General features: G+C 40.8%; 1 protein-coding gene across 4 annotated transcripts in view; it reads right to left on the minus strand.

Annotated features, from left to right (window-relative positions):
* NRP2 (neuropilin 2) overlaps positions 1–12424 on the minus strand; it is a 207475-nt gene that overhangs the window by 93052 nt on the left and 101999 nt on the right. For all 4 annotated transcript variants that reach the window (XM_070933220.1, XM_070933219.1, XM_070933223.1 and 1 more), the window contains exons 8-9: positions 7300–7444; positions 3591–3940 (exon numbers count right to left, since the gene is read on the minus strand). In XM_070933220.1, coding sequence (XP_070789321.1) covers positions 3591–3940; positions 7300–7444 — 495 coding nt within the window. The remainder of the gene's footprint in view (positions 1–3590; positions 3941–7299; positions 7445–12424) is intronic.

A 12424-nucleotide genomic window follows, 5' to 3' on the forward strand; every position in this document is an offset into this window, starting at 1 on the left:
AGATCTTGGTTATGTCATTTCTCATTACTGGAGTGTGTTCTACGTGAAATCACCTGTGAAAAATGTCTGGAAGCTGCAAGTGGAGCAAAAAATGACACTTACAGTAGACTGCTAACTAATAATACAAGTTACAGGGATTATATGACCTCTCTACTGAAAGATCTGCTTTGGTTGCCAATTGCTTTTGAGGTGTTTTCAAAACTTGAATAGCTTTGAGCCTGTCTGGCTCACAATGACCTCTTTTGTTATACATTTGTTATGATGTGCAGGATAAATCCTATGGAAGATGCCCCCATTTTTCTGCTCCACAGGAAAGAACTTGAAATGCAGTCTCCTGTGTTCTGTTCTCTTACAATTCAGAAAAACTACAAAGATAGTATCTCTTTTATCGAACTTAATTCTATTTTTTTATAGCAATAGAGCATTTAGACTTATATACCACTTCATAGTGCTTTTACAGCCCTCTCTAAGAGGTTTACAGAGTCAGCATATTGCCCCCAACAATCCGGGCCCTCATTTTACCCACCTCGGAAGTATGGAAGGCTGAGTCAATCTTGAGCCTGGTGAGATTTGAACTGCCAAATTGCAGGCAGCCAGTGATCAGCTGGTGATCAACAGCCTGTAGTACTATACTCTAACCACTGTGCCAGCAAGGCTCATTTCATTTTTCATTTCATTTCATTTTATTAGATTTCTATACCGCCCTACTCCCGAAGGACTCAGGGCGGTGCACAGCCAAACAATAAAAACACATACAATACAAAATTTAAAAAATAGAATAAAATCAAATTAAATAATTTTGGCTTCCTATGTTGTGATTGCTTCTTAAGTTTTGTTAACCATTATAAGTAGAAATATGGTGTAAACCAAATAATAAATGCAAACAAAAAAGTGTTAGGAGTGGGATGTAGCCTAATTTCTAGCCTGTTTCAAACCTTTATGTGTGTGAATCCTTCTAATGTAGCTTCAGGCTATATATATTCACATCATATTTATATAGTTTACTAAAATCCTAAACTCTTCTTAGATAATCCAACTATAGTATCTAGTTAAAGTGTAGTTAGAGAGAGAGGGGCACATAATCCCCGTTTCCTAATCCTCAACTGTTTTATGGATCTTCATACATGGACTTAGATCTTCATACATGGGCTTAGATCTCCAAGTAGTAAAGGTAAGAGCTAAGAGATCATTCTGATGAACATACTTAAAGATGTCTTTGCAATTGCAAATTCTGAAAATGGGGATCTTCTGTGCATGGGAAACTTGCAGCCTTGACTTGATGATCTTGACTTACATTCAGTTCAAGGTACAACAAAATCCATGAAAAACCCCAACAAATCTCAATCGCCCTGTATTAACTCTGGTGGCATGCTATATAAAAATGACAGCTTAAGCATACTTTTTGGTGGTTGACTATAGTAATAAAAAACAGCAAGGGAGAAAGATGATAAGGCCTTTTCACCTTTGGTACAATCTAAGTCAGTTATTTTCAAATACATTTGATCTGTAAAGTAATTGAGAGACAGGATATGGTGCTTCAGTTTCAAAATTACTCTGCCTTCCTTCTGTCTCCATCTCACTCCTTCCTCTGCTAGCCAGAGTTTGTGGCCAACTGAAAAGTTCCATGCCTGAGAGCAGGATGCTGCTGCCAAGCGGGATGTAGTCCATCTGACAAACCACACAACGTGCTTTGGCACAGGACATGCCTCCTCTTAGCTAGATGTTGATACCAGATATACTGACTCAAATCTGGTATAACTCTACTGACTTCTTGTGTAAACACTACTGACTTCTTTCTTGGCTGTTAATGGTCTTCATCTCCTCACCCGCCTCACACATTTTTCCATCAAGTTCTAAAAGATACCTCTCTCTGATACCATATGTACTAATTCAAGTAATTGGCTAGCAGAAACTTAGACTTTGTGTTTGTCTATGATTTAGAGCCTTGGGCCTCCTGAACTAAGGTTTTAACAGTGGTGCAAAAGTTCATCTCTTAAATCCTTAACAAGTAAGAATGTCACTGGAAAATTTGGAAAAATGAAGCAGAAGCTTCAATAAGAACAACCCAAATATGGGCTCTAAAGCAGGCCATTTTTATCACAAATGGTCTATACTCTATATACCCTCACCTTCCTCTGAATCATATGAAGAACAATGCCCTACTTCTCACTGAGGAGATAAAACAGAGACAAGGCAGGATACAGTAAACCAGGGCTGAGCCAAACGTTCTTTGCAGAAATGGTGACATTGGTGGGGAGAAGTAATCGAGACTAAGCCATACTCTTGCTAAAAAAAACTGTAAAGAAAAAAGGCAAAGGTTTCCCTGTCCAGTCATGTCCAACTCTAGGGGGCGGTGCTCATTTCAGTTTCTTCCCTCTATTGGTTCATTTTTAAAAAAGCCATCATTTCTAACCAGATACTACTTTGCTGTCTGTCCTGTTCTGTCTATCCAAGCCATTAAGACACCCTGATTTCACTTCCTACAATAGCACGATAGAATTATTGGTAAGGCGTAGGGAATGCTGGATATGGATGTAATCTCAGCCCTACATTTTCCATTCTCCCAGTCAAGCAGAGAAACACTTGTTGGACAGGGAAAAAAAGGGAGGCACCTCCCCCACCCCTGAGATACTGAGTAGAAAGACAAGTTGTTATTTTTTAACCCAGCACCTTTGTTGCACAAACCTCCCCAAAAAACAAACCCTGGAGCATCAGTAAAACTCTACTTCAAGACTGGTGATCGGGCAGATTCATGCACTTTTTGGAAAGTACATGAAGAAGAGCCCGGGGAAGCAGAGGAGACTGTCTTGTACATCGGGACTTCTAATCTCTCAACAGAGCATTCCCCAACATCTGCTACTCGGCTCAATGATACTTATTTCTAACATCTGGTTTTCTATGCACAGTAAGTGGTCAACGGTTGCTGTTGGGCATTTAAAGACATATTCAGCCACATGTGCTCCAGTGTTCCAGCTTTTCCACTATGATGATGATGATCCTACTGCTAAATAGGAAGAAAGGAAGGGAGAAAGGAGGAGGAGGAGGAAGTACATTCATAGATAAGAACCCTCCTCTTTCCCACATCCTTTTGAAACACACATTCATCTTAAATGGTTTTATGCTACTTCAATCATTTCAACTTTAAGCAGCTCATTGAGAACTACTGCATAACCACTAATCACCAAAATAGAATAAGATTGTTTTTATACTGAGACAAGTGTGAAACATATGACTTTGCAGGTAGGATTGTGGTTTGCAGAAGGACCCTTCAAAGTGGTCATGTCTCCTGAAGCAAAGGCTCCCACTGATGTAAGCAGCCATAATAACTGTAGTTCGGCAGTTCAATTCTCACTGGCTCAAGGTTGATTCAGCCTTTCATCCTTCTGGGGTCGGTAAAATGAGGACCCAGATTGTTAAGGGCAATATGTGCCTCTGTAAACTGCTTAGCGAGCTGTAAAGCACTATGGAGCTGTATATAAGTCTAAGTGCTATTGCTATAATAAATTTCACCAGAAAGGAAGAAGAAATAAAAGGAAAAAAAGTACCAGTGCCCAGTAGCTCCCTATTACATTCAAACTAAGAGGTCTTACCTTTGGCTGCATGGTCCGGGGATCTTGTATTGAATGCCAGTCTTTCCCATCCATGCTGTAGGCCACTTTAAACTTCTTCACAAAAGCTCGGGCCTCCGCCACATTGATGCTGTCCCCACCTCGGGCTCCTTGGATAATCACTCCTTTCACATTCTTCGGGAGGCCCAGATCTACCTGCAGCCACTCCTCACTAGGCTGGGCTTGAGGGATGCGTGGGAACCATCCTGAGCGGCTGCTGACTAGGCGTGCCACACTAGGAACCCAGTGATATTCTCTGGTAGAAGAAGCTGAGATCTGAGAGTCTGGGATAAGTCCTGAAAGCATCCCCAACATACTGGAACAGGGTGAATCTGTATGAAAAGGAGCAGCAGTGAGCGTAGAAATGGCTATTATGCAAAATCAGGTGGGGGCTAAAAATTCTGCAATGACATAGGAAGAATAATTTCTCACTGCCATCTAGGTACTGAAGTTGATTGCAAAGCATTTAAGGCATCTTTGCTTTACTTTATAACAGCTTTCATAGGTACCAATAAGATGTTACCTAATGAAATGTCTGCAAGAAAACAAACAAGTTCAGAGAGTATTAAGGACTCCAGCTTTCATAGGTTACGGGGTAACCTATAGGTATCAATTAAATCCAATCAAATGAGAGATAAACCATAACTGGAGGCCATCCTGTTAAAACAATTCAAATGATGGCTAGGCTCAATGTTCTCTTTTTACATGTAAATTTACTTGTGACATGTGAAGCCACAACTAATTGGTGGGAGGGGGGGGGGGAGAAAGAAAAGCAATTATTGTATATAAGCATCTCAGTGAGACTGCAACATTACTTATGTCCTGACCCAGAATTTCCAGATTTCAAAATGTCAGTTGAGCTAAGAAGCCCTTTGAAATCTCTTTGCTATGAAAGAAAAAAAAAAAAGAATCAATATGCAAGATTTACCTGATTTTCACCAAATCAGGTAAAAATGTTATGGTAAAGGGTCATTAAATCCCTGATCATTTCATGACTGCAGCCTCAAGTGATTATTTGCATAGGCCAATTACTTCTCCTTCTCCTCCAACATTTGTACTGGACAATCGTGTTGTGCAAAAAACCCAATATAAACCCTGGGCATTTTCCAAACCTCAGTGTCAGTCCTCCAAAAAAAAGATTAGGAAATGCAGAGCCACTGAACAAATTTTTAAGTGCTGGGCCAAGTACTCCCAAATACTGATTAGCAGCAATGCCTAGTTATACCGTATGACTGCATGTCTGCCTGGAAAGCCCCAGTGATGCAATAAAGCCATGACACTATTCTCCTGGTACAAAGGTTGAACGGATACAAAACAGCATCTGAGAACGTGAATACAAATTTTGTGTTCCCTAAAATGGTAGCTTTTGATTGTGGGCTACTTGGTAAGGAGGTAAAACTTAGTGCCTGATGAGGCTAACAGAACCTTTGTCACAAGGGCGATTTAAGAAGATCACAAACCCAGTATGCATATCCTTGTATTGCTGGGCTGACTTGGACACAAACTTGTGCACCACCCTAATAAATCTTCACATAAAAAAAAAAAAAACAAGCTGCAGCCACTGGAATGGGAATTTTCCCACAGAATATAAAGCTTTGATGTAGCAATTTGCACTAGGGCCACAGCAGATAAAGAAAGCTTTAATACCTCTCTCCCTGATTACCATATGAAATATCATTTCCTTTCTCAGCAGCTGCATTTGCATTTTTTAAAGTATGCAGGTTGAAGAAAAATGCATTTCAGGATAATTTAAGGAGACAAATGCACTTTTAGAGTTTCTAAAAGAACACACAGCTTTTAGAAACTCTAAAAATGCAGGAAATCTTTGAGGGGGAAAAAGACTTATAAACTGGGTTCCTATTGTGATCCTTTTGGTAAGTCTTTTGTGCCATACTAATCAAGTTTCATGGAGAACTTCCCTCCAGAGGCACGGTCTTAGTATAGATAGTCCTTGACTTACAACCAGTCACTTAGTGACCATTCGAAGTTATGATGGATCTCCGTAGGTGCTACTTATGACCTACATTCAATCTGATGGCTTCCCCCTCCCCTCCCCTCCCCTCCCCCGTGGTCATGTGACTGCAATTTACAATGTGTGTGTGGTGTTGTTTTTTTGCCAGAAACCGATATTTACTTCTGGTTTCAGGCAGCAAATGCTCATTGCAGACAATGTATTTGCTTAATGACTGCTGCAAAAAAGGTCATAAATTTGGGTATGGACACCTTAACAAGCAGCATAACTTACAACTGTCATTTTGGCATCAATTATGGTCAAAGGGTGAGGACTATCACCTATAAAGCCCTACATGGCTTTACATGTGTTTTATTGTTGTGAGCCGCCCTGAGTCCTTTTGGAGATAGGGCGGCATATAAGTCCAAATAATAAAATAAATAAATAAATAATAAAGGGAATGTAGTCGGTGGATTAGGCTGGCTTGGTTTGTGGGGGTTTGGGGCTAAGTGATATCTATCCCTTTCCCAAAACTATAATTCTACAGCATCATGCTGTAGACATCAACGATGCCCTTGATGTGATGTCTCGCTGCCTGGAGGCTGTGCAGGTCTGGATGGGGAGGAACAGGCTCAGACTCAACCCATCCAAGACCGAGTGGCTGTGGCTGCCGGCGTCCCGATATAGTCAGCAGGTGCCATCGCTGACTATTGGGGGTGAATCTTTGCCCCCCACAGAGAGGGCTCGCAATCTGGGTGTCCTCCTGGACGCACAGCTGTCTTTAGAAGAGCATATGACAGCCGTGGCCAGGGGGGCCTTTTATCAGGTTCGCCTGATCCGCCAGTTGCAGCCCTTTCTGGACCGGGACGCCTTGTGCACGGTCACTCATGCCCTTGTCACCTCCCGGCTGGACTATTGTAATGCTCTCTACATGGGGCTCCCCTTGAAGAGCACTCAGAGGCTCCAACTGGTCCAGAATGCGGCCGCGTGGGTGGTTATGGGCACAACTTGTTGTGCCCGCGTGACACACTTCCTGCGCGAGCTGCACTGGCTCCCAGTGGTCTTCCGGGTGCGATTCAAGGTGTTGGTTACCACCTTTAAAGTGCTCCATGGCATAGGACCTGGGTACCTTCGAGACCGTCTTCTGCCACCAATAGCCTCCCACCGACCAATCCGTTCCCACAGAGAGGGTCTCCTCAGGGTGCCATCAGCCAAGTTATGTTGGCTGGCGACACCCAGGGGGAGGGCCTTCTCTGTGGGAGCCCCAGCCCTGTGGAATGAACTGCCCCCGGAAATACATAAGATCTCCGACCTCCGGGTGTTCCGCTGCGCACTGAAGACCCTGTTGTTCCGCCAGGGTCAATATAATAATTTTAAATTGGGGTATTTTAATTTTTAGGGTTTTAAATCGGCCAAATCTATTTAATTATTTTAATTTTTAATTATTGTTGTGTCTTGTGTTTTTAAATTGGCTGTACACCGCCCTGAGTCCTTCGGGAGAAGGGTGGTATAGAAATAAAATTATTATTATTATTATTATTATTATTATTATTATTATTATTATTATTATTATTATTATTATCATCATCATCATCATGAAATAATCTGAAGTGCCCATCTCAGAATATTTCTCTGCACAGGAAGCTACCATAGTTGTGACACTAACAACTAGGTTAGTTTGTAGGGTTGAGCAAAGCAGAAAACGGTGAGTCTTTCTTAATGACAGAAAAGGATAGACACCTGTAATTCGGCAGCCGTAGAGCTCCAGTCGAAGAGCAATTCCACTATGCCAAACCTGGGGACGGATCCGCACAAACCGAGTCAGCACTGGAGCATGGATTTTGTTCAGAACCACTTCCGAAGCATCAGTGTTTGCCTGAAATACCTGAGAAAGAGACATTCTCAACATTATACTTGCTTCACTGTGTAAAACTGAGCAAAATAAAAAGGAACAGATAGGAAATATGAGCAATTGATTATGTAATAATACAAAATAGTGGAATAATTACTTTTCCATTTGAATTCCTTGCCTTGGTTAAGAATAATTTTCAACTCTGCACCATGTTTAGAAAAAGCATTTTTTTTTCTCCTGTGCAATTGGCAGTGCTAAGCTGGATGGATGAAACTCCATTCAGTCCTACTGTATCGCAACAGCAACTTAAAAATACAATTCCAGACAAATCAATTAAATAAGAACTATTTCTGGTTTTGAACAGACAAATCTGAAGCACCTTGGCTTAATTCCCGGAAGTGCAAGATGTTCAAAACCCTCCTAAAACCTAGATCGGATTTGCCTAAAATAGAGCATGCTAACAAAAATAACTTGAACTACAGATTTTACCCATTCATATTTGAGTTTCAATATTTACAAAGTGGGCGTAAGCAGTAATGATTATTGTCTCCAGTAAATTTTGGCAATGCAGATTCAAATCAGCAAATTAATGGGAAGACTGTTGTTGGTGTACCATGCTTTGGTTTCTCCCATGGAATTATAATCCGTCCAAGAAAAAATGCCAGTCATTTCTCTTCTACGTCCATGTGCAGACAAATAAAAACATTTTAATAAGAATAAGACTTGATGCAACGTATGTTGCAGAATTATTTGAACAAACTCCTGTTTTACCAGATGGTCATAATCCTTAATTACCATATGGACCATTTTTTCCCTTTTCCTTCTACTTTTTAATAGCTCGGGAAAGTAGCAGCAATTTTTGTTTTATCCTTTGTTTAATACAAAGACCAAAAAAAAAATTATACAAGAAATTGTCCCCATATTTTCTTTTATTACTTCAATTTATAAGCTGTTCCATTTCCAAAGAGTCCAGCAATTTATAATTAACAGCATACCATTAAAACACAGAAAATGGATGGCATAACCATAAAAGCAAAAAGGCCCTGACGTGTCATCATTTGAAGAGCAACATTCCTAAATAGCTGTCTACCAAGCCATGTTCAGGAAGGGGCAGTTCAAATCTCTAGAGGCAGGCTGTTCCAGAGGTGAGGCAAGAGAACATTACTGAGGGGGCTCAAGCATGGGGTCCTTCTACAACTGGAACCTCTAAAAAGGTAGTTCAAATATATCTCACCAGACAACAAGAGAGCTTTTATTGCTGGCGCTGCTGGTGTTTGTAATGTGATATCTGCATTTCAAACAATCAACTTTTCACATAATGTTCTCTTATGCTTTTTTTGGGGGGGGGGGGGAAATACAGAAATTTTGTATGTATCTTCACATATATCCCTTTGATGTGGCTTAAGTAGACTGCAACCTAACAAACACTGACTGTAAAGTAAAAGTTAAACAATTTAGAGATTAAGAATCCTGGGATTTCAGGTAAGGCATTGTTTGAAGATCCTATGACATTTCCCTCAAATTCCAGGGGAACTAGGATTAAAGAAACAATGCAGATGTTTCCTCTGTTTGAAACAATTTAGTCATCTTGGGGCCAAAATAGTTTGCCAGAACCAATGTATCATGACCGCTGTGGCCGCTGTATGAACCTGTGCTCTGCATGAAAGCAGGGGAGAGCCGTTCTTCTAACACAGAGCGTGAGAAGAAAAGTATCGATGCAAAGCCTTTGGCAAAAGGCTAACCCAATGTAGAACTAATGCCTCTAACCATATACAAGGGCCTCCTTTTGTCACTCAAGAGCACATGCCCAGGCAAGCATCTCAGTAGAGAGGAGAGTGGCAAAGGTGATGATGGCTGCATTCTCTCCACCCATCAGGTCATGCAGCTTGTGACAGCTGGTGGGCGGGCGGGGGGGGGGGGCGCAGAGGAACTCAGTGCTTCTGAGAACACTCCGTTAACACCCTTCATGCTAAAGTCAGAGCAAGCAGGCAAGGTAGGTAGCATCATTAGCACTTTCTTGCCCTCAGGGTAGCAAAATAGTGGCACTGTAACAAAGAATATATGCTTGTAAATCTGTGCTGATAACAGGTTTAGAGTAGAACAGAAATGCTAAACCAAAAGATGCACTGTGGATCACACTGGCAAGCACGATTGATGTGTTTTTAATATGCAATTTTTATCCCAACAGACCACTCTTTCCCCTATCTTTCCCTTACTCAGCAGTCACCAGATATCCTTTTCCGCAGGAAGTCTGGAAGTATCGGTGTCTGCCGTGAGTGGCTTTCACCTCTGCCAATATCCATATGTATGTGCACGCAGATGTATTTTGATACTGCTATAAAGCATTCCACGTTGAGTCAACCCACATAAGATGACATGTAGCATGTCATCTAAGAATCCAAGACAGGGGAGACCAGGGTGAAATTCACTTACCTTCCCTATCGGTTTGCAAATGTGTGTGTGCCCCGCACCTGCGTGCTTCGCTCGCACACACCATCATCTGTGCATGCGCAAAGCCTTCTGGGTATACGCAGAGACTTAAAATTGTTACAAAAAACCAATGTCATGACGTTCACGTGGGCGGGCGGAGCCTCCTGCAGCCGCCACTACCAGTTCGCCTGAGCTGGATAGAACAGGCTGAATTTCACCCCTGGGGGAGACCCATTAGCCTCATTCCTGTCCTTATTCCTTGTTCTCTTCTCATCCTTCTTCAACATTTTTGCAACTTCAGCCTTGGCCCCTTCTTTCTACAAAGTTGTTTCTCTGAAATGGATTTAATTCCTCACCCTTCAGCCACCTCTTCTGTTGACTTATTCCATATGGTGAGTCCTCTTTTCTCTGTTTTGTTTCCTTAGTTTTCACACTAATTTTGATTCAAGCCTCCTTTGTAATGTGAAAGTTATAGGGGGTTATTCTTATTTGAAGTGGTGTCATATGCCAATCATTTTAGCAACTTGCATTTTCTCATTTACACTGGTGGAACAGGATCAGGAAGAATTTTGTGATGGCATCAACTTTTTCAATCCTTTCTGTACAGCTGATAAATAATCCAAACACTATTTTTTTTTCAAAGGAAAGTGTTAACAACCTTCCTGCTCATCACAACTTTAGGCTAAATTCATTCATTAGACACACTATGATTCAGCCAGGTGCCTAATTCCAAACAGATGTGCAAAGTCTGAAGATTCCTCCAGAAACAGCAGGATTTAGGTAAGTGTAACTGGCAACAAAAATCAAACCAAATGTTCCTATCCCAATTATGCTATTTCAAAGACCATGGAGTATCTATTGTTACCTAGGGCTCCAGTCTCTTTGGAAAAAGAGCATTTTCTTGCTACTGTACTGAGCGTAAGATCCAAACTGAATTACTTGCTGTATTTCTTCCAAGTAAAAGTATCATCTCTTAAATCCTATATAATGTCAGTCTCTTTGTTGTTCTTTCGAATGGTGCCTTTGCCATCAATTATTGCTCTAAAGATCCCCAAGACAATGTCTTGATCACATTCTTTACTCCCCCACCCCACCCAAGTAGAAGACACAAATTTCTTCACATATCACTGTCCTTGATGCAATCCGCTCAACTAAGGGCACTTTTAGGCAAAAGGTTGGAAATTACAGATTCAAACTGCCTGATACATGCTCTCCATATCTCAAAAGATCTGTGTCTAGTCTTATGGTTACTAATCCAATCTGTTCAGAAGGGACTTGGGTATCAGAGTTGATAGCAAAGTCCAAAACTATGATCAAAGCACAACTTTCCTTTTTGGTTAAGAATAAACATGATACCCGTGGGTCCATGTTACCTGTATTTGTGGAGCAAAACACAGAATGTGAACAACTGCTGATTGTTGGCGTTTTAAAGTCTGGTTTAATAAGCTGAATCAGGCAACCTCCTGATTTTCCTCTCCCCCGTGCCCCCCTTCCCTTATGGTTGCATACTATATTTGTTGGCAGTTTTCCTATTGTATTTCTTGGCAGTTTTTCTGGCCCCATGTGAAAAGGAGGAGGCAAGAGAGAGAGGGGAGGGAGGGAGAGAAAAAGAGAAAAATATTTTCCTGCAAATGCATCTGATGGTAAAATGTCCACAGCCCAATATAATCTTCCAGGGGTCTTTCAGCTAAAACATGGACCAGAACACACACATCTATTTTGCAATGTATTCTTTTAAGAAGTATTTCTTAAGGCTATCGACTTAATAATTTTAAATTGGGGTATTTTAAATTTTTGGGGTTTTAAATCGGCCAAATTTATTTAATTATTTTAATTTTTAATTATTGTTGTGTCTTGTGTTTTTAAATTGGCTGTACACCGCCCTGAGTCCTTCGGGAGAAGGGCGGTATAGAAATAAAATTATTATTATTATTATTATTATTATTATTATTATTATTATTATTATTATTATTATTTATCTTCTTTGAGGTGGGGGGAGAGGGGAATGAGAATCACAGTCACTCCAGGAGGCAGGAAGTGGCTCCTTTCAAAACGAGGATCCAAATGCCTTTAAGAGTAATGCGATGTTTCTTTCTGGAACATTGTACATAAAATGAAATGTTTAAATTGGCTTTTGAAAAAAAATATATACAACTTTGTTATCTAGTTATCAACTTTTTTTTGGTTTAAAATAAATTTTTTTTAAAACCCTCACATTAATGAGGAGATAGGTGGAACATAGATGAAAGCCCCTTCAGTAAAGAGATTGATCCTTCCTCCCCAAAAGCAGCCACAGGCAGGTAAAAATAATCTAGAAATGATATGAGTCAATGGTACTGGGGTGTTTCCCCTGTCAGTTCCTCTCCAGCTCACCTTTTCAAAATCACATTAATTTGGAAAATCAGATGCCACACTGATCAACATAAATTAGTGTGCCAAACAATATGAGAACTGAAGGCTTCCCTATAAACAACCACAGGTTGCCTGTCAAATTGTAATCCAGAAGCAAATTCATAGTCATCCTCCCCTAGTCCTGGCAGCCATCTTTTCTCCCAGAATGTGATTTATAGGAGCAGCACAGAA

The sequence above is a fragment of the Pituophis catenifer genome, unplaced genomic scaffold, assembly GCF_029215685.1.
Source record: "Pituophis catenifer annectens isolate HBS135680 unplaced genomic scaffold, rPitCat1.0.hap2 SCAF_1, whole genome shotgun sequence".
NCBI classification, from domain to species: Eukaryota; Metazoa; Chordata; class Lepidosauria; order Squamata; family Colubridae; genus Pituophis; species Pituophis catenifer.